This window comes from Cydia pomonella, chromosome 3 (assembly GCF_033807575.1).
Source record: "Cydia pomonella isolate Wapato2018A chromosome 3, ilCydPomo1, whole genome shotgun sequence".
NCBI lineage: Eukaryota > Metazoa > Arthropoda > Insecta > Lepidoptera > Tortricidae > Cydia > Cydia pomonella.
Window position 1 is genome coordinate 25,184,524 of NC_084705.1, and position 27,315 is coordinate 25,211,838.

The 27,315-nt window shown below is 34.5% G+C and overlaps 1 protein-coding gene and 1 long non-coding RNA gene across 3 annotated transcripts; one reads left to right on the forward strand and one right to left on the reverse strand.

The window, feature by feature from the left end:
• The first annotated feature begins 3,459 nt into the window (after nucleotides 1–3,459).
• LOC133516673 (UDP-glycosyltransferase UGT4-like) lies at nucleotides 3,460–19,604 on the forward strand. Its single transcript, XM_061849695.1, has 4 exons — nucleotides 3,460–3,941; nucleotides 4,406–4,550; nucleotides 17,906–17,996; nucleotides 18,350–19,604. Exons 1-4 carry the CDS (start codon nucleotides 3,918–3,920, stop codon nucleotides 18,711–18,713), a joined length of 624 nt encoding a protein of 207 aa, XP_061705679.1. The 5' UTR covers nucleotides 3,460–3,917; the 3' UTR covers nucleotides 18,714–19,604.
• Nucleotides 7,299–11,435, reverse strand: LOC133516387 (uncharacterized). 2 transcript variants are annotated; one of them, XR_009799215.1, is made up of 5 exons: nucleotides 11,370–11,435; nucleotides 10,793–10,861; nucleotides 10,448–10,507; nucleotides 9,767–9,840; nucleotides 7,299–8,535 (listed from the first exon to the last, which is right to left on the reverse strand). It is a non-coding gene; the product is annotated as an uncharacterized LOC133516387 (long non-coding RNA). The 2 variants fall into 2 exon arrangements; XR_009799214.1 differs by lacking the exon at nucleotides 11,370–11,435 and having other exon boundaries at nucleotides 10,793–11,338.
• Nucleotides 19,605–27,315: the final 7,711 nt, after the last annotated feature.

The following is a 27,315-nucleotide window of genomic DNA, read 5'->3' on the forward strand; positions in this document are numbered from 1 at the left end:
TTACAACTGTTAATAACGTTAGTTACCTAAATCATTGTTTTTTTATAATACAATTTTGGAAAACGCTTCTTCTCGTACTGAAACCAAACCTCAAACCGTTCAGCGACCGGTAAAACAAGAGGCCCTATTGTCAAGTCTCCTATCTAGATACCTCCATACAAATTCGCACCAGTAATTTTCAAAGAAAAAACAACTTAACGACACATATCTTAAAACTCAAAGCGGATGAACCGTTAAAATTGTCCTCAGGCGCAACGAGTAATTGTAAAAGCAGAGATGTAAGTAAGAAGTTTGAACTTTAATGCTTTCAGTTAAAGGCGTACTCGGTTGTTTTAACATATTTGTGCAAGTTCTCAGACGCGATGGTTAAGCACTCAATGTACCCTTTATCTAAGATTAAAAAGGGGGGTTTTCCACTAGATAGTCAGGGAAGAGACAGGTGTTGAGAGATGAAATGTGTTTAGCAAAGCATAATTTACTAAAGGAGATATTTTACTTTGAAGCTCATAAATTATGATGTTTATTAAGTCCTAGATACAGCTCAAAGGAAAATGTGAAAGGGATAAAGTATACTATTTACTCAAAGAGTTGATAATAAATATATGTATTTACAAAAGTCCTATTTATATAAAAGCGTTATGTCGTTAGGTAGTTAGGTACTTAGTATGTGAACAAAAAATAAATCTGTTTAAAAAGTGATTAATTTAAAAAGTAATTTGTTTAAGACCATTTCTGTAGTGACAGACAGTTTTTTCAAGTATTCAGCTTGTCTGATTGCACTACTTCACAAACTGTATCTAAAGAAGAAAACTAGCGCTACTTGAGCAAAGACCTGATTTAAATACTTAACTGCCAGAACTTGTAGCTGGAACTCCGATGTGAATACCAACGGAGTTTGTAAGGACTTTCAAAAAGAACTCAAATTTAATTTGTGTACAGCATATAAACTTCCGTTTGACTCACAGTTTGCTGGGTTCAGATACATCACCGTACCAAAAAGCAATTTATATAAAGGACAGATAGATGTGTGACCGTCAGTGGCAGGGCAAGGTCAAAACTTTAAGTGTGCAAGTACATTTAGTGAGGCCCTCTGGTGGCGCAAGAAATAACGAATCATTAACGAATATTTTTACGTTGTGTCCGAGTTATATGAGGCGCAATGCGCGAGGCCCCTCGGAACGCGAGGCCGTAGGCGGTAACCCACGTCTACCACGCCTAACGCCGCCTCTGGTGATCGTTGACTTGAGCGGGACGCCCCCTGCCTGGTAACTCATTTAGTAGAAAAATGCACGTCGCAGCTTAAAATGTCATCTATAGCAGATTGTTAATCGAGGTATGAAAGGCACCCAGATTCAAGTAAGAGCGCCAATAGTTCAAATCAGAACGGTTGCCTTTCACTTGAGTTAATCACTAATTTTCATATCGAAAACGAGTAAAGTAAAATAGTACTTACATGTGTATTTTACAAAACATGACCAATTATTTTTAACTTGTGAGTAGTATTTTTTGAGGTAACTTTCAGTGAACTATTTGTAGAATCAGGAGATAAATAAGATAAGATAAGATAAGATAATCATTAATATATAAACAAAAAAAATTGACATGTAAAACTGAGGCAGAAATGTATCACTGAGGAACAATGAGCCACTTTCAGAGCATCAGATATGTAAAGTATTTTGAATCTGCTCGCTGAAATTTGGAAAAGATACTTGTTATATGTAGGGTTGACTGTACATAATTATAAAATATGTTAAAATAATATTTTCTGACAATAAAATTAGTGATTAATAAGTAAGGTATTTAACTGTTAACTTTTTTGAAGGATAAAAATTGTATATACCTCACTACTCTTTCCCCACAACACGAAACCGTAGTATAGCCTAGAATAAGCATACGAGTAAGTCGAAGAAAGAAGATTGTTTATTTTTTTTTGTATTATTAAGATGTGGAATTTAATTTTGACGACCGGTCTGGCCTATTGGGTAGTACCTTGCCTATTAAGCTGATGGTCCCGGGTACAAAACCTGGTAAGGGCATTTATTTGTGTGATGAGCATGAATATTTGTTCCTGAGTCATGGGTGTTTTCTATATATTTGAGTATTTATATATTACATACACCGTTGTCTGAGTACCCACAACACAAGCCTTATTGAGCTTACTGTGGGACTTAGTCAATGTGTGTAATAATGTCCTATAATATTTATTTATTTATTTTACAACTCATATTAATAACAGCCGATAGAATAATAATAGAGTGGCTGGATTTATGTAATAATAATTTACTGTGACTGATAACTGATATTGTTAGGCAATGCACATTTTTGAGAATTTTTGATTTGAATACCTTTCTTTTTTAATTAAGTTGTAGGTTGTGAGTAACCAAGTTGTAATTTCATTGAACCTGGAGGTTTATTTGATTTTATCGGCACCGTCATACCGGTTACAACACGAGAGGTTGTAGGTACCTAAGTAGTACAAGTATTCTTCAAATACATGTAGTTTTTCTTGTTAATTATTGTGGCTTGGTAGATATGTTTACAGTCTCTACTCCATAATGAATATATGCCTATACCTAAATTACCTAAGTCAACCAAGTGAGTGATTCAACCGTTCCTAATATTGAAAATGTACGTAAACACACCGAAGCGAAAAAGTTATATTGCAAAGGGAACGAACAGTCGAAAACCAGTTTACTGCTCAGAGTTCTAGACTCCGGGCACATTGGAGTTATTCTAAAGCTAAACCATGGCAAATGAAGTTTTTTGTGATTAAGGACCAATCTCTAATCTATCTCTTCTTATGGGTTTATTAATACAAATATTTGGAGAAGGTACAATTAGAATCTTAATTATATCCTGTGTATAACTAAGAGCCTTTTTAATCAATTAATGATTTGAGCTCTACTTACAATATCAATATATTCTAAGAGTATGAACTATTTCATATTAAGGATTCACTCATTTCCTAAAATGTGTTTATAAGATACAAATTTTCGGAACAGCCTAAGAAAAGAAACAGTTTCAGTCAGTTATATTAAAAAAGTAAAAAAAAATGTATGTATTCGACGGTATTTTGTATTCGAAAACGCTGAACGTGAGAAAACCATTTTCCAAGAAAAACCTACTGACTTGTTAATTAGTGTAAACATTGTATACAGGCAATGTACAAACAATGTTTGTTTGGCAATGGTATAAAGACACCACGAGGCACCACCTGCATTCCGTGCGATAATAATTGTCACGCCACATCAGTCATTAGTCATTCTCATCATACGATTTCACGAGACATGTTGAGTAAGAAACCATTGGTTTTAATAACACAAAAATGTTGCCCTTTTTTTATTTACAACTGATAAGTTTTTATTATATATGTATTTCATAAAACACTAATTTAATGTAAACTTCGTGCAAGTAAAAACATTGTTTAACATCTTTTACTATTTTAGTACTTAATAAGACTTCAACATGAATTGTTGTAAATCATTTCTAGTCCTAGTATTCAGTTTACTTTACAATGGACAAGCTGCACGTATACTGTCGTTTTTACTAGTGCCTTCAATAAGTCATGACGTGGTATTTAAACCAATTCATGAAAAACTACTAAGACGTGGGTATGAAATAGTGGTTGTAACTGCGAGCCCATTTTACAAAAACACACAGACGCATGAAAATCTGACAGAAATAGATATTCATAACGTTTCGTATTCGCATGCAAGACAACATGGAATCACTAGTATTACTAAAAAAGAAACAGACCTAAGTGAATACTTAAGACGTTTTTCTGAATTCACTGCAAATACTTTTGCTAAGCAAGTCCAGAGACGCCACAAGTACAGCAGCTTCTTAGCCACAAAAGCCGATACTTTGATCTTTTATTTTTAGATGTATCATCTAGAATATCTATTGTCCTATCATACATGTTCAATGCTCCAGTTATTGCAGTAAGTACATTAGGTGCAATTGAGAGGCATAACCACATCTTAGGAGTGTCTACGCACCCTATACTCCATCCTCAAAAACTTAGACAGAGATTATATGACCTAACGATGTGGGAGAAAAGTAAAGAGCTCTATCCCGAAATTGTCATCCACAAATAACTAAGGTTACAGGAGAATATGATAACAGGGTACTAAAACATTTGTTTGGACCTAAAACACCAACTATTGCGGAATGGAATAAAAATATTGATATGTTCTTCTATGAAGATGTACCAATTTGGGAAAACAATCGACCTATGCCGCCTAGTGTAATTTATATTGTAGGTATTAAGGTAGGTAGGTAAGGTCTCTGAAAGACAACTCCCACAGGTAATAATTTCTAAATTCAACTTTGCATATAAAAACGTCTCTGGACATCTTAATGCTCATTTTTGATTAACTAAAATTATATTTATTCGTTATTACAGGACATCAAAACATATTTAGATGAATCTCCTGTAGAAGTTTTATACATTAGTTTTGGCAGTAATTTCAACACATTCGAATTGCCGGCGAAAACATTACAAACAAAAATATTAACGAAAGTTTTCACAAATATTCCATACAATATAAGTTAATATCTGAACTGTCTAAAAACAACCCCCGCAGACATTTTCTCAGCAACAGAGTGGTCAAAGCACTGAATGTCAATCAGTTTAAGAACAGACTAGACAAATACTTAACCAGCGCAAAGAATACATATTAAGCGAAGATCACTCAGATACAGGCAACTATCAGTTGTTTCAACTGCCTGCCTGATTAATAAATAAATAATAATAATAATAATAATATAACCGCAGGGCAGCTTGTGGAACCGCAGGGCAGCTTGTGGCGAGCTGTTGGGGAGTAACGACCCCACGGACCCGAGTACTCCCGAGAGTCGGTCAGGGTCTCCGTCTCCGGCGTGTCTTCGTCGGTCGGAGTGGACCCCAAGGGGACCCGCAGGACTCTCAGCTCTGGCTTGCCTTCATTGGCCGTCCAGAGAGGAGTCGTTAGAGCTAAATGCTCCAGGGGTGGAAGTGAAAACTTGCATAAGACGCGAGTTGGCACAGTGGCTGTTATCAGCCACTGGGTAGAAAGCGGCGTACACCTCTCGACACCCCTGAGCCGCTCACACCGGTGTTGCTCCTGGTCGTCTTCACGACGGCATTTTCAGGGGCCCATCTAGTGGGCGGCGAGTCACCGCCTGCCTCGATAACTAGTGAAAACATTGTTATGGCAGGTGTCCGGACGTCTTTGCAATAACCCAGTCTCATTGTCCTCCCAAACTTCAATCCATAGACCGTTATACTGTTCACTTTACTACAATAGTCCCAATGCCTGTTGCGACCGGTTCATTGGTGTCTATTGTTGCGCCCGTTGTAACTAGACGCACTAGCAGATCTAGTTAACATATAAAAATAATTGACACAAATAATCGGTCCATATCATTTTCATAAACTACAAACCTCAATTATTATGTTCCAATATTAATCAAAATACTAGTAAATAGTATGTATATATCTAATAAATTAATTCCGTAAGTTAAATGGAATAGAAGCAAAATATTCTCACGAGAAATTTTAAACAACAAACAAAGACTTTAACTAAATCATATTTCGTAGTGGGTCGTTAATCAGAAAAGGAGTTTGGTACTCGAGTTTAAAGGGTAATAAACTAGTCAAACGTATAAGGTAAAGGCATCAGTGCTCAGACATGCACCAGTGTGCCAAAAGTAGGTGTTATTATAGATTGATGAAGTATGAATTGAAAAGTAACTTAATTTTTAAAATAATTGTTTAGCATAAACCACAACGCTACTTCAAAGAAGTGCTGTCTTCTGACATGAAGGGATATGTCACATGCGCCATTTTTTTGGAGCGTCACATGGTATTTTGATCAGACGTTGGCGGCCGAATTGTGATGTTTTTTTGAAAGCATATGCGCTGCTTCACGTAATTAATGCTTAATTTGTCTGGAGAAAGTGAAAAATTAATATGAATCCATATTAAAGTAAGCCCTGGCCGATTACTGGGTTTGAGGCAGTAATTTTAAAGGGATTGGTGACCCAGAGGCCAGCCGATAGAGGCTGAGCATAGGTTTCAAGATTTTTTTTATTTTCAAATGCAATGTAAGTCGTTAAATCAATCACCTTTAAATATCTACATTATTATGACTTTATTTCATTGAAATACATCAAATACCATCCATAGTAGTCATCCTGTGGCTGACCACTGGACACTGAAATCACGGAACTCGGAATCCATTAGCCAGGCGTTAAAATGGGATGGCTGTAGACTGGGTACTTAAAGGCTGTGTCTTGGTAGACGGAAGGCTGATTACTGGCAAAAAGGGCCCTTGCATTATATTTAATGAAATATTTCCATAAGCTAAATTAAATTACGTTTTATTCTTTATAAAAATTAAACTTTAATAAATTATTGATGAGTAAAAACATTCATAATTCTTATTGATCAATTAGTGGGCAAATGAGACGTTCTTGAATATAGAAATTTCGTGGAGGGGTTGACTATTGGTGCCTTTACCCTGCGATAAGTACGAGAGACGCGTCTAACACGTCTGAAGCGTTTGCCGAAGGTTATAAATAGCTCAGTTTAAGCCAGGACCGCCATTATATTTTTGACCGTCGGATTGTCACTTTCTCTGGCTTATTCGTAGACGTAAAAACAAAGGTTGTTATTTTGACGATTGAATGTTTGACATTGCGTAGCTACTATGCTGTTCTTTGTCAATCTGTTCAATTGTTATTTTAGTGTCAATACTTACTTATTTTTGTGGATTTTTTGTATTTTAGAGCCAGTTCAGTGTCAGGTTGCATGGTCAACCTACCGAGTACACCTAACCTGACGGTGACAAGCAGGTTTACTCGGGAATCCAGTAGAGAGTTAGGTCCAGGTCGCGAGAGGGGCCTGGCGTCAGCCTTTTTACCAACACAGGTGACGATTATACCTCTTACGTTCTCTTCAAGGTCTGACAGAGGGATATGAGGGTCTCACGTGTGGACCATTAGGAGTAATCCTTACTCATTGAAATCTGTTGGTAATTGAAGAAGCGTTGTCTTGTTAAATATATTTATTTATACACATTATATACATGGTTAGGGCGCCTTATTCATCTGTACCCAGGCTTCGGCTAACACAGATGGAGGGAGGCAATCACACAGACACTAGGGTTTGCTATACCTCGGTTTTGTCGGCCGAACGTTTAGAGCTTAAATTAGGGTCCCTCATACACACACTCCTCCCTGTAAAAATAGAGGTTCGCCTCTAGTTTTACACACATTAGAATAGGTGAATTTGGGGTAGAGTTAGGGTAGAGTCATTATTTGGGTGTTAGGTTTATTTATTTTCTTTCACATTTAGTTTGATTGTATACAAAACTAAAATCATTAGAGTTTTAACTGTTTTTAATTACAAAATAAATTAAAATCTATTTTCAGTAGCATATGGATGGGTTACTGAGGCTCGTACATTAAATATGATTGAAGGTTTATATATTTTTACATTGGGTGAGATAGGGGAACAAAGTTATTTGAGGACATACTAAATAATTTTGTTATAGGGAGCTAGTGACAGGCGGAGCAGTTCACTAGTGACAATTGAGCTTTTCTATAACTGGGGAATTAAAGGGTAAATAAAGTCATATTTAATAGACGATTGTTTTCAGTATTCCATACATTAATAGTACATTCAGATGAGTTTCTTGGCGTTTCTTCTCGTCTGAAATTAGGTTACGAAACGTTGGTAGAGTAATATTACATAGTGCTTAGGAATACCTATTAAAAATAAAATAAAATAAAATGGGTATTAATTAGCTTAGAGACCCGTCTTCATCCGGGCGTGACAGTAGATAAAGTATGTTTGTACGTACTATTCTTTGCAATATATTTACTTATGGTTACAATGGTTACATATACATATTTTCCTTTAGCTAGCTAGGTTAGCGTAGAGATATATTAAAAGGAAAATATAAGTTTTTAAATTACAAACAAAAAGGGCTTACTACTGTTCACGGTAACTGGTCACGGTAGGGCCCGGTAGGAGATAAATTCTAAAAAATATATATTATTTACTATTTTTTTATTTGTCTAACAATAGAGTTAATAAAAATATACTGTAGGAATATTTACAAATTCATAGGATATTTAGGGATAGTTTTGAAAAACCCAAATCATATCAGTTTTCACATAAAAGACGAAGGGTACTAAGGTTCACAACGTAAATACACTAGACGATCACATGGCCAAATTTATTTATTTTTCTATTTTTATTTAATCCTGGTTGAATTTTAGTTAATTAGTTTAGTAGTAGATGGGGTAAGGTACATTTTTTGGTGCCGGAATGACCAGGATTATATATATAAATAGTTTATTACATAGAGTAGCCTCGTCGGCTACATTTTTGCTGCCGTAAGAAAACTGGAATGTGAACAATATGATTTGGATTTTTCTTGAATTTTTTTAAATTATATCTATATATTATAATATTTATCAATATAATTTTTTCTCCTCTTGGCTTCACTCTATCGATGTAACTTGCATTGTAGGGACTAATATTACCTGAAACAAACACAAAAATACATTAGTATAAATAGTCAATTAAAATTAGCTAAAACTAAAATGCGTTATGCGAGTCCAAACAAAAAGATAGCGGGCGATAGTTTCGTTTTCATTAAACAAATGTGCATATACGGATGTATACATATACGTTTTTTACCAACACAGTGTAGAAATCCAGTGAGTGTTAAAAAGTGACTAAATTATGTTTTTAGTTTAAAAAAATTAAAAATTCATGTATAAAATAAGTGTTAAATAAGTGTGTTTAATAAGTGTTTAAATAAGAAAAAAAGTGTTAAATCAGTGTTATAAAGTGAATAAAATTATTAATAATAAATAAAATGGAGAGGGCCACAAGGAAGCGAACGGCCGCAGCTAAATCAAAATCTACGCGTCAAAGCATACAACAAGCTACGCCATCTGTCGAGAAAAGCATTACTAAACGTATTAATCAAAAAGCACGAGTAGCTCGTGGAATTATAAAAAAGAAATCGGATGTAAGACGTGGATTGTTCTATCACTTGCTGAAACAGACTGAACAGAAAATGACAGAGGGGCTTAGTCAGTTACGGAACGAGCTTGCAACGGCAATTAGTCCTGTACAAGTGGAAGCTATAGAAACTGCAGATACAACATCACAACAACCATTAGAAGATACACAGTGTACTGAAATAGTTTCAGGCAGTGAAAACGAACTATCTGCTGGAGAGAAGAAGACTATTATATACAATATTAAAAACGCAAATATTGAACGTCCCAAGTTTAATCAAAGTTTTAGACTGATTCAATTTCAAATAGGGGATTGGGTTAAAATAAAAAAGTTAAATAAATCAAATGCTCAGCAAAAGATTACAAAAAAGTTCGAATCAATTTATGAAGGTCCTTATAAAATTGCAGCAATTCCCTATCCAAACGTATATATTCTAGTTGATCCATACACAAATTTATTCAGAGGGAAATATAATGCAATTCATTTGTCAAGATATTATAAAGGCAAATTGAGTAAAAATAGCTGATCCGGCGAACGTAATGTTTGACTGAAATTAATGATTATAAATAAAAACATTTATACTTCGTATTGTTGTGATTTAATATAAAAAGATTAGACTAGAAAAATAATTGTTAGAATCAAATAATAGTTATAAAATAGAATAAATATTAAAATGATAAGTGTATTAGATATTAAGTCATATTTTTGTATCCTTAAAAATAAAAGTAATATTTTTGTACTTACCAAGTCTAGAGTAGAAGAACACTGGTTCTTGGGGTCGCGGGTCGAGTGTAGAGATGCTGAATGTGGTAGTTTAGCTGAAAGTATTAATATTTTTATTATTATTAAGTGTTACCAAAAATGTTTACAAAAGTAATATTGTTATAGAGACTTTTAATAATTACTTATAAAAATAAATAACAAACGACAAAATAGGTTTAAGTTTTTTTTGAAATGTAAATTAAATAGGTAGGTTAGAATAGGGTCTTCAATCCACATCCGGCATAATAGTAGTCTGTATGTGTGGAAGTAACACTATTCACATATACAAGTCGCTTCATTCAATTATACACAGAGTAGGAAATAAAATGAATGAACTTGATTTGTGTATTGTTCATAAAAATGGAGTGTTTTAATCATAAAAAATACATATCTTACCCTATAAGCTTGTATATTAAAGAGTTGGGCTACTTTATGTTACCCGAAGGCACAAATAGTGGTAGTGGAATTTTCGAAAAAAAAAAATATATATATATAGTTTCAATTAACAATTTTTATATTTAAACTAAAGAGAAACTAAGACTAGCAGTAATGATTTTTAGTTCATAAAATGATTTAAAAAATATAATCATACATAGAATCATATTACATAATATTATCTGGAAAAAAAAAGTTATGTTAATATCAAGTAAGCAATTTAATTACCTCAAAATAAAATAACAGGACAGCATTCAGTGGCACTCGATACCTCGTTACTTGGAACATCTGAAAATTGGGAAGTATCCAGTTTAAACAGAGAACAAAGAAGTTTTGTATTTATTTTCGTAGATTAAGATTTCAATATATCATAAAGAAACTAGAATAATCAATACAATTTTACGAGAATATCACTTTTTGGAACAATAAAAATTTGGTTATGAGGAATTAGTTTGAAAATAATTACAGTAAATATTTGGTTATTGCGATGAAATTCATTAAATTTGTTTTATTTAATAAATAAATAAACAAGATGAAATAATAAAACTGCTAGGTTAGGAAAAGTATACTTACTTATAAAATGTCGTCATATAATTAGGAGGACTAATTACATATCAGCTTACTCAAAAACGCCTTACGTATCTGAAATCATATTTAAGCAAAAATTTGAAAACCGTAAAATTAATACATGTGTTAAAAATAGCTGACGCTCAAGGCGAGACGCGTTTGGCCACTTAAAGGGACGGGAAAAAAAAAGGGTCGCAGGTACTCCTTAATACGTCTTGTTTTGTGTTATCAAATTTCATTCATATTATATATGCAATAGAGTTCACTTAAAACAAGTAAGTAGGCGTAACAACACTTTCTTATCAGTATCTATAGTGCAAACAGAACAGACTTCAGAAGAAAAAAGAATAGATTGTAGGCCAATGAGTTAAATTTTTATCATCATACCTATATATATGAACTAATAACATAATGGCAACAGGATAGTATTATAGCATAGATATAAACTAAATATGTAGTTTAAATTAACATTACGGTAAACTAATATATACTGAAATAACTGAACGTGTCCTACCTAGTTGACATTTTTAGGAAAAAACATTCTGAAAAAAAAAGAGAGTAAAGAGAATAGTGTATTATTTACCTAAAGGGTAGATTCAGGGTCACCCAATTCATCCAGGAACCCGGATTCATTCATTAGAGCCTGAAAAATTCAAAAGAAATAAGTATGATTAATTGAATAAATTATAAATAAAAAATATTAATCATATGCTATCGATGAATTAATTAAACTTATTGAAATTTGGTCTTGATGTTCTTCATGATGTAATAAGAAATGTTTTCTTTTAACATTACAAAAGTTTTGTAATAATAATTAAAAGATTATTAAAATAAAATAATTGACAAAACATACATATAATTGTAGTTATACCTTAAATCTGCGAAGTCGATCCTTGAAATTTTTTATTTTCATAGTCAAAATATTTAAATTAAAAAAAGGTTTTACATTTTTGCACAGTTTTAATAAGTCCTGGCGAGCAAGTTCGGCTAAAAATTTATCTCCATAGTATAACTCGTTACTATCCCAAATTATTGGGAACTCACAAATTAAAAGGTCAATCTTAGTAAGTCTCATTTTAAAGAAAAATAATGTACACGTCACAATCACAAGCTAGCACTTCAAAAAGAGTTTGGCTTTGTGTATAACAAATTGACCTATGGTTTATGCTAGGGGGCGCCACTAGCGCCATACTCTAGCGACGCCATAGACAAAACAAGGGAAATACTCAGTATTTACTGATGTTGCCAGTAAAGAAATTAATTGAAATAAAATATTAAATACAATTCATTGTATAAAAAAAGAAAACATTTACCGATATATTAATAATGATCTTTGATTTATTACTGAGATTTTTTTTTAAACTTGGGTTTAAGTTAATGGAAATATTCATTAAAACAAAAACATGTTGAAATAATAAAACTTAGAATGTTGCGACCGATGCGGCCGGTGATAAAAAAATTGAGACAATAGACGCAAAAGTTTAAGGACAAGTTGAGTGCACATGTTCGGGTCTCTAAAAAAAAAAAATTGTCGATGCGTCGAGGGTTTCTCTACCTGGACTGTAAAGTGCGTGGTGGTTTTGAGTACAAGTAAAGGATAGAATGTTATTTAATTGACCTAGATAATACAAATAGCACAAGTATTTGATATAAATGATTTGAATAATGGTATTGGCCGAATACTGAATATTCAGCAAAAGTGGCCAAATAGGTCAAATACCATATAGTTATCATATGTTTGTGGCATTTCTAGTATTTATAGCATACATGAAAAAAATAAAATTAAACAGTCTAGAAAAAGGTAGTAAAATAATAATAAAATATTACTTTTGATTACTTAAAAGTTAATTAAGTCGTTTAAATACACTTGTTACATTATCATAAAATATGATAAGTATATATTAAAAATTTATCTGATACTGCAAAGCAAGAGAGGATAAAATTATAATATTCATGGTATTATTCGAAGATAATACTAAATAAATAAAATTTAGGCTAGAATTGGCGGAAAAAAATAATTTAGCATAAATGAACAAAAATTACCAATTTACAAGATTAGATATGATATAAAAAAAAAATAAGTAATACATTCAAAACTTACCAATTATTTCCTTCAGCAACAAAATTCATTACACTTCACAATTACATTTCACTTCACGACACAGGGTGAAATTCAAAACTGAGCCAGTGACAACCGTCAGTTTCATCAGATAGAAGCTTAACACATCCCCTCTGTCACTTCCGGGACGCTTCATTGCGGGGTTGCCATGAAAAAATATTGAGTTTTAGTGTTGCCATGATAAGATGTAATAACGTAACCTTAAATAAAACGGTACGGTATTAACGTTATCTTAACAAACAACTCCAACTTAAATATGAACAGTTTTGTCAATACACATTACGTTTGATATTGTTATACAATATATAGGAGGGAGCTTGGGGTTGTCTGAAATATTATTTTTTAAAGTAAGTTTTATTGGATGCATTTTAACTCTGGTTGCATATCGTGACTTTGGCTATCTGTAGAAATGGTCTGGGATAGATTGAGTGAACTGGGAAATGAAAGCCAATGAAAGATGATTAACTATTTAATTATAAGAATAGACTAATGGGTATTTGATGTTTTTGCAAGAAGTGTGTGAAAGTTTGTAATATTTTTGTATATATGGATTTTTACAATTAGACAAATGTCGGATTGCAATCAACCTGGATTTGTTGATATTTTTATTACAAAGAAATACACAAAATAGTCAACAAATTCTTATCAGTAGGCTAAAATCGTATGACGATTCGACCCATTTTCAAAGGGTAGTTTTTGTTGACTATACACTTCACAAGAAGCTAAGACCATGACTAATTACACACCTCATAGTGAATGAGATCTTTGACAGCAAAACACGATGATGACATGTCAATGAACATGCATTATCACAATTTTATATTCTAAAGAGATATTAATGCATTATTTTTAAATAAATTTTATCAAGTTATTTCAAATATGAGTTTGAGTGTGAAATGGTTATATGTATTTAATTATTAAATAGAAAGATAGATAATAGTATTAAACGGTTCACAAGTAAGACTTATTTTCATATGTCATAACGGTGAAGTGTTTACAGTAGTGTAGATAATTTTAAATTTTATTATTTTTCAATGGTTCGTCTGGATGAATATTTATTATTTTTAATAGTATTTAATTGCAGACATTACATAGTATTTTTAATTTATATCTATGTTATGTTTGTAAAGATAATGTTTTGATACAAGTATCAGGATGTTATCAAGGTATAATTTAAGTTTTTTTTTTAACATTTTACTGTTAATATGGAAGTCAGTCTGAAGTCAAATATCTGGTTCATGTATGAGACATGCTCCAAGAAAACTTGATTGGAAGGAGTGATTGGGTAATAGAATTCGGATTGAGCTTTGACTAATGGAGAATGAATATCCCAGTACTTATACCAAATGTTTTTCCTACTTTGTGAAGGGAGGTTTTGTTGGTTCATCTATTAACCGGACAATGTGGTTAAGTCGCCGGATAGAAAGATCCATAGACTAGGATGAAACCATGAGATCGAGCTACTAGAGCTTATTGGATTCACGACCCAATATCCTGTGCTGGTAGGAAAATCGTGACGAAAAGATAATCATGATACATTATTAAGATTCAGAGATCCGAGTTTTGTACTGAATCAATCACAATCAATGAGTATTGGTTTAAACACACACCATACACCACACGTTTACATTTACACAAGGGGGGAAGGAAGGGGATAATATCAACAAATTTAGGATATAATTTTCAGTTTTATTGGAATAAGGGTTCGAGAATTATACATGTATGTGTGGAACAATACAATGCTAATTCTCGAGGGGGCGATTGTAACTAGACGCACTAGCAGATCTAGTTAACATATAAAAATAATTGACACAAATAATCGGTCCATATCATTTTCATAAACTACAAACCTCAATTATTATGTTCCAATATTAATCAAAATACTAGTAAATAGTATGTATATATCTAATAAATTAATTCCGTAAGTTAAATGGAATAGAAGCAAAATATTCTCACGAGAAATTTTAAACAACAAACAAAGACTTTAACTAAATCATATTTCGTAGTGGGTCGTTAATCAGAAAAGGAGTTTGGTACTCGAGTTTAAAGGGTAATAAACTAGTCAAACGTATAAGGTAAAGGCATCAGTGCTCAGACATGCACCAGTGTGCCAAAAGTAGGTGTTATTATAGATTGATGAAGTATGAATTGAAAAGTAACTTAATTTTTAAAATAATTGTTTAGCATAAACCACAACGCTACTTCAAAGAAGTGCTGTCTTCTGACATGAAGGGATATGTCACATGCGCCATTTTTTTGGAGCGTCACATGGTATTTTGATCAGACGTTGGCGGCCGAATTGTGATGTTTTTTTGAAAGCATATGCGCTGCTTCACGTAATTAATGCTTAATTTGTCTGGAGAAAGTGAAAAATTAATATGAATCCATATTAAAGTAAGCCCTGGCCGATTACTGGGTTTGAGGCAGTAATTTTAAAGGGATTGGTGACCCAGAGGCCAGCCGATAGAGGCTGAGCATAGGTTTCAAGATTTTTTTTATTTTCAAATGCAATGTAAGTCGTTAAATCAATCACCTTTAAATATCTACATTATTATGACTTTATTTCATTGAAATACATCAAATACCATCCATAGTAGTCATCCTGTGGCTGACCACTGGACACTGAAATCACGGAACTCGGAATCCATTAGCCAGGCGTTAAAATGGGATGGCTGTAGACTGGGTACTTAAAGGCTGTGTCTTGGTAGACGGAAGGCTGATTACTGGCAAAAAGGGCCCTTGCATTATATTTAATGAAATATTTCCATAAGCTAAATTAAATTACGTTTTATTCTTTATAAAAATTAAACTTTAATAAATTATTGATGAGTAAAAACATTCATAATTCTTATTGATCAATTAGTGGGCAAATGAGACGTTCTTGAATATAGAAATTTCGTGGAGGGGTTGACTATTGGTGCCTTTACCCTGCGATAAGTACGAGAGACGCGTCTAACACGTCTGAAGCGTTTGCCGAAGGTTATAAATAGCTCAGTTTAAGCCAGGACCGCCATTATATTTTTGACCGTCGGATTGTCACTTTCTCTGGCTTATTCGTAGACGTAAAAACAAAGGTTGTTATTTTGACGATTGAATGTTTGACATTGCGTAGCTACTATGCTGTTCTTTGTCAATCTGTTCAATTGTTATTTTAGTGTCAATACTTACTTATTTTTGTGGATTTTTTGTATTTTAGAGCCAGTTCAGTGTCAGGTTGCATGGTCAACCTACCGAGTACACCTAACCTGACGGTGACAAGCAGGTTTACTCGGGAATCCAGTAGAGAGTTAGGTCCAGGTCGCGAGAGGGGCCTGGCGTCAGCCTTTTTACCAACACAGGTGACGATTATACCTCTTACGTTCTCTTCAAGGTCTGACAGAGGGATATGAGGGTCTCACGTGTGGACCATTAGGAGTAATCCTTACTCATTGAAATCTGTTGGTAATTGAAGAAGCGTTGTCTTGTTAAATATATTTATTTATACACATTATATACATGGTTAGGGCGCCTTATTCATCTGTACCCAGGCTTCGGCTAACACAGATGGAGGGAGGCAATCACACAGACACTAGGGTTTGCTATACCTCGGTTTTGTCGGCCGAACGTTTAGAGCTTAAATTAGGGTCCCTCATACACACACTCCTCCCTGTAAAAATAGAGGTTCGCCTCTAGTTTTACACACATTAGAATAGGTGAATTTGGGGTAGAGTTAGGGTAGAGTCATTATTTGGGTGTTAGGTTTATTTATTTTCTTTCACATTTAGTTTGATTGTATACAAAACTAAAATCATTAGAGTTTTAACTGTTTTTAATTACAAAATAAATTAAAATCTATTTTCAGTAGCATATGGATGGGTTACTGAGGCTCGTACATTAAATATGATTGAAGGTTTATATATTTTTACATTGGGTGAGATAGGGGAACAAAGTTATTTGAGGACATACTAAATAATTTTGTTATAGGGAGCTAGTGACAGGCGGAGCAGTTCACTAGTGACAATTGAGCTTTTCTATAACTGGGGAATTAAAGGGTAAATAAAGTCATATTTAATAGACGATTGTTTTCAGTATTCCATACATTAATAGTACATTCAGATGAGTTTCTTGGCGTTTCTTCTCGTCTGAAATTAGGTTACGAAACGTTGGTAGAGTAATATTACATAGTGCTTAGGAATACCTATTAAAAATAAAATAAAATAAAATGGGTATTAATTAGCTTAGAGACCCGTCTTCATCCGGGCGTGACAGTAGATAAAGTATGTTTGTACGTACTATTCTTTGCAATATATTTACTTATGGTTACAATGGTTACATATACATATTTTCCTTTAGCTAGCTAGGTTAGCGTAGAGATATATTAAAAGGAAAATATAAGTTTTTAAATTACAAACAAAAAGGGCTTACTACTGTTCACGGTAACTGGTCACGGTAGGGCCCGGTAGGAGATAAATTCTAAAAAATATATATTATTTACTATTTTTTTATTTGTCTAACAATAGAGTTAATAAAAATATACTGTAGGAATATTTACAAATTCATAGGATATTTAGGGATAGTTTTGAAAAACCCAAATCATATCAGTTTTCACATAAAAGACGAAGGGTACTAAGGTTCACAACGTAAATACACTAGACGATCACATGGCCAAATTTATTTATTTTTCTATTTTTATTTAATCCTGGTTGAATTTTAGTTAATTAGTTTAGTAGTAGATGGGGTAAGGTACACCGTGAACGGGTTCCAGCAGGCGTTCTACATGACATTAAAGCTCTCCAAGAGGCCTCTACGTGTTGGATCTATATCCCCATGCAAGCCTATCAAAAGACCGGGATTTATAGGCCCGTGAAATCCAAGGAGATATAATAATAATAATAATATATTCTGGAAATGGGATTCGGACGAATTTCCTATCAGTTCGTCAAATATCAGGACTTTTAAGTGGCTGCCTCAAGTTGATGTCTTACGCAAGTGAAACTATCTACATATTAACTGTGATTAAGGTAAAGACTGTTACTACGTGGATTTTATCATAGATGGAACGGAGAACAGTTTTCTGGAGAACGCGGAAAACGATCCTGTAATGGATTGGTGGTATGGTCGAGTTCATAAACATCTTTTAAGGCCAGTGTTCTAACTTCACTGTCAATGTCTTAGAGGCATGTAAATATATTTTTGGAATGTTGGCTTGTAAAGATGTTTGTAAACTCGATTGTACAATCAGCATAAATGTTAGATTAGTACTCCTGCATACATTTTTATATTCAAGGGCGCTAAGCTAATAATAGTTTTGCTCACTGTTCACGGGCAACGCTTCTTAGATAGCTATTATAACACGGGATGTCGGGATTATAAAAGTTGCCTCTGGGAACTGGTAAATACTAACAAGACTATTATTTATTATTAAATTTCCAGGCCACCCAAAAGTAAAACTCTTCATTACTCAGGGTGGACTCCGATCCACAGAAGATGCAAGAACGAATTGAAGCGGGAGAACGAATTGAAGAATCTAGACACTTTTTTTTCAGTTACGAGCAGAATGTGATCAAGCTTAGAAACATCATCAACGACCACCCGATGTCTGCGCTGGAACGCGCGGTATGGTGGACGGAGCACGTGCTGCGACACGGCGGCGCGCGACATCTGAAGACGCCCGCGGCCGGCATGGACTGGGCCGACGACTACGAACTGAATCTACTACTTACCGTCCTGTTTTGTATTCTCGGTGCTATTGTGCCGGTAATACTTTGTATTCATGTGTCAATCAAGCTTATATTTAAGAGCAATAATACAAAAGAGAAAACAATTTAAGGTTTGTTATGATGATAAATGATGTCTTCAACTTTTTAATTTTGGGCATTTTTTTCGGAACCTTACCTTAGTGAAGTTGCTGTTGTGTTGTACTTATTAATGTTGCTACCAACAACATTAAAACAATAGGTACAACAGCAACGTCCAACCACATAGTTCATTATTCCACCATAATAAAAGGCGATGTTATGGCTGAACTAAGTTCCTATCATCTTCCAAGGCTGACAGCTCAGCCGTGAAATCGCTACAAGCGTTTAGCTTTCTCGAGTCAAATTGGGCCCCTGACATCAAATTTTTGCAACCTTTAACTTGTCTTGAGTGACTTGTATGTACCTAAAAAGACGATGTCATTGTCGTTCCGACAACCATTAAAATAAATAACAGTTGTCATTAACTGTCATAAAAAAAAAGTTTTATTAGAAAACTAGGGTAGGCATGTCGCAGTAGCGTAACTTTGAAAGTGCCTCGTATCATGAAGCAACGCAACTCAAGTGCGTCTGAGCTGTAAGCCTGAACAAAGCAGGACTTATAATAGAATCAAGCACTTTCTAGTTTGAGTGCACCTACCCGTAACTACTTGTGTAGACTATATTTTCATAGCAAGACAAAATTTTATGTTTGTTTTCTTTTATTAACTTACAGTTCCCAAAGACAATAATTATTAGGTCAATAACCAACCGAACCCATATTTTATCAGAATAGAAGAACAGATTTTATACCATTATATTATGTATATTAGCTACTGTGGTGTGCACTGTACGTTACACACACCTACAGATAATCTGTCTATATATATTTAAGCACAATTTTAGTTCTTTGCTTTATTTAAATTCACTTTACTCAAGGTTGATCACAAATGTTTATATCACTAATTGAAATAATAAAGTTCCACCAAACTAATTCACTGTAAGTGTCCAAAAAGTTAAATTTGCTTTATATTTAGCACAAACGTCCTTTAATAATTATTATTGTCTATTTTTATTCTTAAATATTCTTTACGTCCTAGTAGTCCTTCGCTGGCTAGCGCGGCGCACCGCCAGTGCAGCACAAGGCCGCACTGGCAGGATCGCCATATGATGTGGGGGTTAAGGGAGAACTGCTTGGTCTTGAATATACATTTATTGTCCCATGTGTCCATTGATCCTTAACCTACGGAATATATATAGACAGATTATGTGAAGGTGTGTGTAACGTACAGTGCACACCACACTACCATTAAATTTCGGAGTTTAACCACAGATTATTACTGTACTTTTGATTAATATCAAACTTCTCCAGATTCTACTAACATGCTACTTTTGGGTCAATTGTGCACCTAACTGTATAAGTATCATTAACTACGACTATTGTCACGCCTGACGCTTGCCTAAACATACCCACGAGTGACGGCGCATCGGAGTTTTGACTATAATACACAAACAAATTAAATGGATTATTTTGAAATACGTGTTCAATCTATATAGATGAAACGTTAAGGTCGTTTAAATACGTCTTCTGTCTTTCCTCGAACAACTAATGAGATCCATTCATCTACCGCAATCACTATAAAGCCTGTCTATCAAAGAAAATCTCCGATACATCGGTATAAAGTGGGTTCCAAGAGACATCAATTACTCCGTGACATCAAGGCTTTGCCCTTAACACTGGCTCCAATCACTTATCGAAACTAGCAACGGATGATCGGGTTTGACACTCGTTAAAGTTTAACATGGTGATCCATCTATAGATAGATCGGAAAGAGTCGATTTTAAATTGGAATACTAAGATAAAAAAAAAAGGTTGCAATGTTACTTAGTAAAAGTTAGTACCAACAGAATCCAGTAAATAAAGAGGACTGGCAACTGCTACGAATAAAATTATTTTCAACTGTTATATTCTTTGACAGGTTACGCATCTAAGGCACAGACCTATCCGGCATTCATTATCACCCTCATGCCCAATATTTCATCTACCGCCCTCGTTGCACAATGTACAGTCAGCGTCAAATACTTCGTAGCAGTCAAAGTGGCCAAATAGTTCGGTACACCATACTAAATATATGGTGTACCGAACTATTTGGATACTTTGACTGCTACGAAGTATTTGACGCTGACTGTACTATTTCAACTCCATATCTATAAAACGGTTTAGTATGTGGCTATCGATTAAGTTGGTGTAGGCATGTCTACGTCATTCTCATAAAAATATGTTATATATACCAAGACTCGCAAAAAGTTCTCGTATTGTCATAGTAAGGGCTCAGCATGAGTACGGTTTTTATAACTCCGCTGCGTCCCGGCTTCCAAGAATTTAATCTGAAAATTGCTTGCTTAGCAGATTTCCGGCGCGGCATCAAAGCGATATTGCTTTTGCTCAGATGCCGTTTAATGTCCCGATTGTTCTTCGATTTAAGAACAATGTAACTGAAGATCAAGGCAACGTTGTTGGTGTATCGTCTACGTTAGTTGGTATTGAAAACGTGCAATCGGGTCGGGTACTCGGAGTACTTTGCAGACTTTTAACTATTTTCTATATGAGATCTGAAAATTTTACTACAGATTTTTCCATCACAAATTAACCTCCTCCTTCTTGAAAAGTTGTGGACAATATAGACAAATCGATTATTTGACAGCTTATATAAAATAAAATCGGCTCTGTAGTTTCCGCCGCTACGGTACCATACGGCGCGAACACACAGACCCTGCTATAAGTATCATAGCATAGCGAGCATTATTAGGTAATAATTAGGTAATTGTCATAAGTATCATAGAGGATGACTCTCGCTAGAAAGCTCCGGCCCGGGCCCGGGCGCCGGAGACTTCAGTTTTCTATAGAAAGCACCACGTGATCACCTGTCATAGAAAAAGAAGGGTCGGGCGCCCCGGTCCAGTCTCGGACCGTCCTAGCGTGACCGGATAAATTCAAAATGAAATGCTAACTAGCCTAGTGTACGTACATAAATATGTAACTGTACCAAAGCAAGTAAATTGGATTGCTCTTGTCACTTTGCCGCTTAGCGCGCGAAGCCGCGGTTCGGCCTGGCATCTGGGAACTCAATTTATTCCCTAACAAAGTTTCGCCGCCAATCAAATTACTTGCTTGTAATTTCCTCGCAAACATAACATTAATCTCTAAATTGTTACGTTCATCGTCTAAAATATGAGTGCTTTATAAGTCAACAAGCTACAAAGCTGTAAGATAGACCATTTTAGTGCCCCCTTTCTAATTGCCAATCATAATAATTTGGTGATCAGATCAAAATAGCATACCTAATATTACATTTTATGGTTTTCACCTTGTCCGTCTGTCCGTCCGCCCGTCTGTCCGTATGTCACAGCCATTTTACTCGAAAAATATAAGCTATATTTTAATTAAGTGTTCAGAAATTAAAATTCAAAAAACATTTTTATTATAAAGTTGAAAATAATCGCTAAAATGCAAAAAAAGAAATGTAAATTGCATAAAGACCGTGGTTCACAGGTGGGTTCATGATATCCAATTTTAACTTTTCTTTCCCTTTAACTTGGCTGTACTGTACTTTTTAATGAAATCTATTTTGTTTCAACAGTCTCTCCGTCAATCTTCTGTTTGTATGTACGTAATGTATAAATATTAAGGTGTAAAATTGTACTCACGTTTATTTTTTTGCTGACTACGCTATCTGGGATCTATGTTGTCTATGTATTCGTACTCTGAGCTAACTGTTATTGAGTTACTCGACTCGGGAATTTGCGCTAATTTTCTACTTTAGGGAATAGCTATACTGAAACCCTACATGCACCAGCCTTTTACGACACCGTGAGGTATCTCTAAATGCGCTTATGCCAGTTTTTTTATTTACATATTACGTGATTCAATTTAGACTTTTGCCAATAATGCTTATTATTAAAATTGTATACATACCTATTCTAATAATAAACAAAAGCACAGATAAGCTGACCCAAGGCTGGTTGTATTCATCGAATACACACTTGAATTTCTTTGGGCATCTGAAAGTGTCTTCATGATGACATATTCCTTCACTGAAAGGCTGATCAAACTGTATTCCGTACATTATCCGAAAAAGTTACTGGTAATAACTGAATTCAAACCTATTATGAGGGTTTATTTTCTGTAGCTGGTGTTATTGTAATTAATATTTTTGGACTTCACTTTCAGCAGATATATATCAGAAATCCAGTAATTGGAATACCAGAGACGAAAATTTTAATAGTAAAACCATTCGATTTTTTATGAATATAAACTGTATTGGCATTGCGTTGACGCAAATGGATTTTAATATGCTATAAATAAATGTTTGCGTCTGAGTGCCCTATGAATAAATAAAATACAAATTTAACTTGTCAACAGTTTTAAAATGGCGAACATAAAATTGACGACGCCGAGGAATTTTTTACGACAAATTTACAACTTTTGCCTTCGTGATGGACGATAAAGCAACTGTGTCGTTACAAGTTTGGAATAAAATGGATCGACCAAAGATAGAAAATGAGTAAGTGAACATTTTTAGAGTCTGTAGATTTTATCACAAAAATCTTTCTAATAAGATTACACTGTGGTCGATCATAAGGAATCAGCCGTAGGTATCACAAGAAGGTACCTATATCATCTTTAGTATAATGTCGATACTTTTAACAGACATCTGCCATTACGTGTTGGTACCAAATTCGTTTCCTTTATTTGTATCTTTCTAACGTGCACATGTATAATTCATATTTAATAACAAATGCTTTTAACTCTCGGCATGGAAAAACATGAAATGCTGAAATGAATTCATTTAAAAATACTAAACGAACACGGTTTCAGCAAAAAGTTGGCAAGAGCAAACTCTAGTAGATGTACTAGTTTATAAATTCTACGATTCTGTCTAGACTAAGATATACTTAGACATTTTTCATTTTTTATGATAAAATCGGATATTTCACGGGTGACGCAAAAAAATTAGTTATATAGAGAGCTATTTATAGTTAAGAGTTATTATTTAAAAAACCTACCTACCTACGTAGAGTACGTAGCTACCTACCTACCTACCTACGTACCTATCTACCTACCTACCTACCTTTAAAGAGCACAATAAATGTAATTTTTGCAAGATCATGATCGTAACAATAAGTACAATCACTTGTGTATTTAAAATTGCTTACCTTCAAAATGCTCTAAGTTCTCTATTCGTAAACATGTTAAAAAAGTTCAAGGAAGGGCAGAAGCGAGTATTTTAAAAAGTCGCTTAAAAATACAAATTCTAGTGCGCACTTTCAAACCAGTTGAATTGCTACAAAAACACTAGAAAATAATTATATCTGCAAACATTTCGCATTGAATTTAGTTATGAGCGAGCGAGGAACAGGCAGTGATAGTTAAGTGCTTAATGTATCCTCGCGGCCGCCAGCTTGGAAATTGAAATTGCTTAAGCAGGAGTTCCTTTTTTGCGATTTTGGAGCAACGACGTTTATCTGGTCGCCTGTGTGGTGGTTCTCCTCAGTGCTGAGGGTCATTCCGAATGTAGATTTCCAGTACTTTTGATCTCTTGTCGTATAGGAGTAGAAAATAAAGAAGCGTTTTTATAATTTCATGAATTGAAAAGTAGTAATTGTTGTCACCATAGTGGCTAAATAAGAACAGGGCGATAAGAAAAATGTAAGGCTCCATTTCCATGTAAGATTAAGCCAGATGCTATAGACATACGTCCCATTCATCAAATAATGCGCACTGTATGACGAACTAGATACAAAATCCGTTTTTGAGATGCAAGACAATACAATATCAACCCAAATGTAATATGGATATCATACATAAAATAAGACGTGAACACGTGATATCCTAAGGTGTATTTGAGTGTCCATAATTTCCAATCTGAATAACAAAGCTGAGGTCAAAATGAATAACCAGGTATTTACAAAAACAAATACAAAATTATTAAAATTGTTCCCTTTCTTATCAAAAAAACCTCATAATTCTTGCTGAAACAAAATATCCCTCCCTACTGAATGTATTGGATTATTTTATTTTTATTAAAAGCAAAATTAGCGTCTTCAGTGCGCGGTAAAGAAACCAACGCTTAAGAAAAGTCTACTTTATGAGAGTTATACAGTTTTAATATTTCGCGAGCGAAATAAGCTCTAATAGTGAACGTTTATGATAAAATCCTTCATCAGAGTTTTATATTATGTGCTTCTTTGCAATTACATAGCATGCTATATATTTTTCATGTCTACCTACTAATATTACCAGACTTTTCGAGAAATAGTAACGCCGTAACAAATTAGGACAGGACGAGCCCGCGTAGCCAACACCCCAATCGTTAACGCTCCGTAGCGTAGCGTAGTCATCTCTCATTCAGTCATTCGTGCGACAATGACAGTTACGTTTCGTTCGCTACGGAGCTTTACGCATGTTGGACGCGGGCAGGAATACCTCGCAGTAAACAGTTACCATAAGTTCATGTTGTCTCGTCACTAGATACCATGTTGCAGTAAAGCATTACAATGGTTGTAATTGTAACGATAATAATATTGAAACTTACTTTAACCACTATCTGACGAATATCTGCTATGCTGCTGAATGAAAGTAGCTGTGGGTACTTCATATAAATATGATCTAACTATACATATGACAGTACGTTTCAAGGTGTGCTACTGTAGCGCTGTATGTATTACTGTGGCGTCTGTGGCTGATTAGTTTATGACAGTTGATAGCTGCAAAGTAATATGAAAATGTCGTACCACAAATGTTCACATTTTCACCACTACCTGAGTTGTATTTTCGCCATCGTGCGCAAAAATAGTCATCAGCTAGATAAGTCAAGTACTCATTAGACATTCGCCGCAGTACGTAAACAATATCTTTCAGCGATCTAAAAGCTGGTAATCGTTTAAAATTTAATGGACCGGAACGGCTAGGTTGCGTAATTTATTTACAGTCATTGCGATTCTTATCACGTCTGTTGAGAAACCCTCTTTTACAATTTAGTGCCTCTTGATCGCCAACGGTTCTGTAGCTCTGTATGGTATACAAATCGTTCACACTTTAGAAAGGACGGTTTACACATTGATTAGTGTTTAGTGTGAGTGCATACATTTGGTAATTGCGTTTAGTAGCACTAGCAACTAGCAAGTGTATGAACTCGTACTTTTCGCGTTAAGAATAAAAGTAGTCGGCCTAGCTATGCTCGTAACCAAAGAGAATTTGAAATATAGGTGGATTGTCAAATTTTGTTTTTTTTTTCATTAATCTTTATTGCAAAAATTTACAAAAAAGGATTACAAATGGAGAACTTAACGCCTTGAGGCATTCTCTACCAGTCAACCATTGAGCTAAACAGAAACAGTTTGGTGCAGGATTGTAAAGAGTTGATATAGAAATAGACACAAGTCGAGACTACTATGATACTATACTTACGCAAATATACATTTTAAATATATCTACATATATACATATTCAATATATATAAATAAACATACATTATATATAAAAATTATATACCTAGTGTGAGATATCATGCAGAGATTTAGTCGCGAATGTTTTCAAACAAATGCTTACACAACTTGCCTTTTTTAATTTTAAATTTTGTTGGTTTTTTGTAGGTTTGTGTAAATTTACTGCCATCTTTTGACACATGATTAAAACTTTTAAAATGCCATTAGACTTTTATCTTTATTCTTTCACTGATATGTGTTAAACTTGTTAAATATCAAAAAAATATGGTTGTAAGCAATCAAATCGTTCCTAATAAGAACCTTCAACTGGTCGCTGTGAACTTGTCAACGGCTTTTCAATGTGGTTGGCCTATCGGCGTCAACAGATGGCGCCAGCATAGCTTGCCCTGTCAATCCCTAGAATTGTGTCAAATTCTTGTTTTTTGGAATTATGTGACCTGAATTCCGAATTTCATAGAACAAAACTAAAGACCGGAGCAATCTTTGATGGCGCCTATGCAAATCTTTGACAGTTGTCAACCCCATTATGAACAATTTGATTGGTTACGGGCGTGGCTAGGCTAGGCCGGCGGACAATGAGGAGTTTACTCCATTCTCAATGCGAACTATATACACTAACAAATGTGTAAACACGCCTTAATGCTGGCCTTCATGCTGGCTTAGCCAAGGTGGCAATCGTTAATGGTTATCGTTCATCGAAAAGTGAAAAATGTATCGATATGTCAGATGCGTTTGCATATCATTTATTTTATGTTTCATACATTATTTGCTTGCGCTGGTGGCCTAGCGGTGAGAGCGTGCGACTTGCAATCCGGAGGTCGCGGGTTCAAACCCCGGCTCATACCAATGAGTTTTTCGGAACTTATGTACGAAATATCATTTGATATTTACCAGTCGCTTTTCGGTGAAGGAAAACATCGTGAGGAAACCGGAGTAATCCCAACAAGGCCTAGTTTACCCTCTGGGTTAGAAGGTCAGATGGCAGTCGCTTTCGTAATAACTAGTGCCTACGCCAAATCTTGGGATTAGTTGTCAAGCGGACCCCAGGTTCCCATGAGCCGTGGCAAAATGCCGGGACAGCGCGAGGAAGAAGAGGAGACATCATTTGTTTTTCGATTGGCGTTAACGATTAACTATTGTCACTTTAGGCTACATAGCTAAAGGGACATCCTCAGATTACTTTTTTA

Bases quoted from the DNA above. Each gene is read 5' to 3' on its own strand.
- LOC133516673 (XM_061849695.1), top strand. From the start codon at position 3,918: ATGTTCAATGCTCCAGTTATTGCA. The intron at 3,942-4,405 runs GTAAGTACATTA...TCGTTATTACAG, and splicing joins TCAATGCTCCAGTTATTGCA to GACATCAAAACATATTTAGA. The intron at 17,997-18,349 runs GTATGGTCGAGT...TTCATTACTCAG, and splicing joins GATCCTGTAATGGATTGGTG to GGTGGACTCCGATCCACAGA.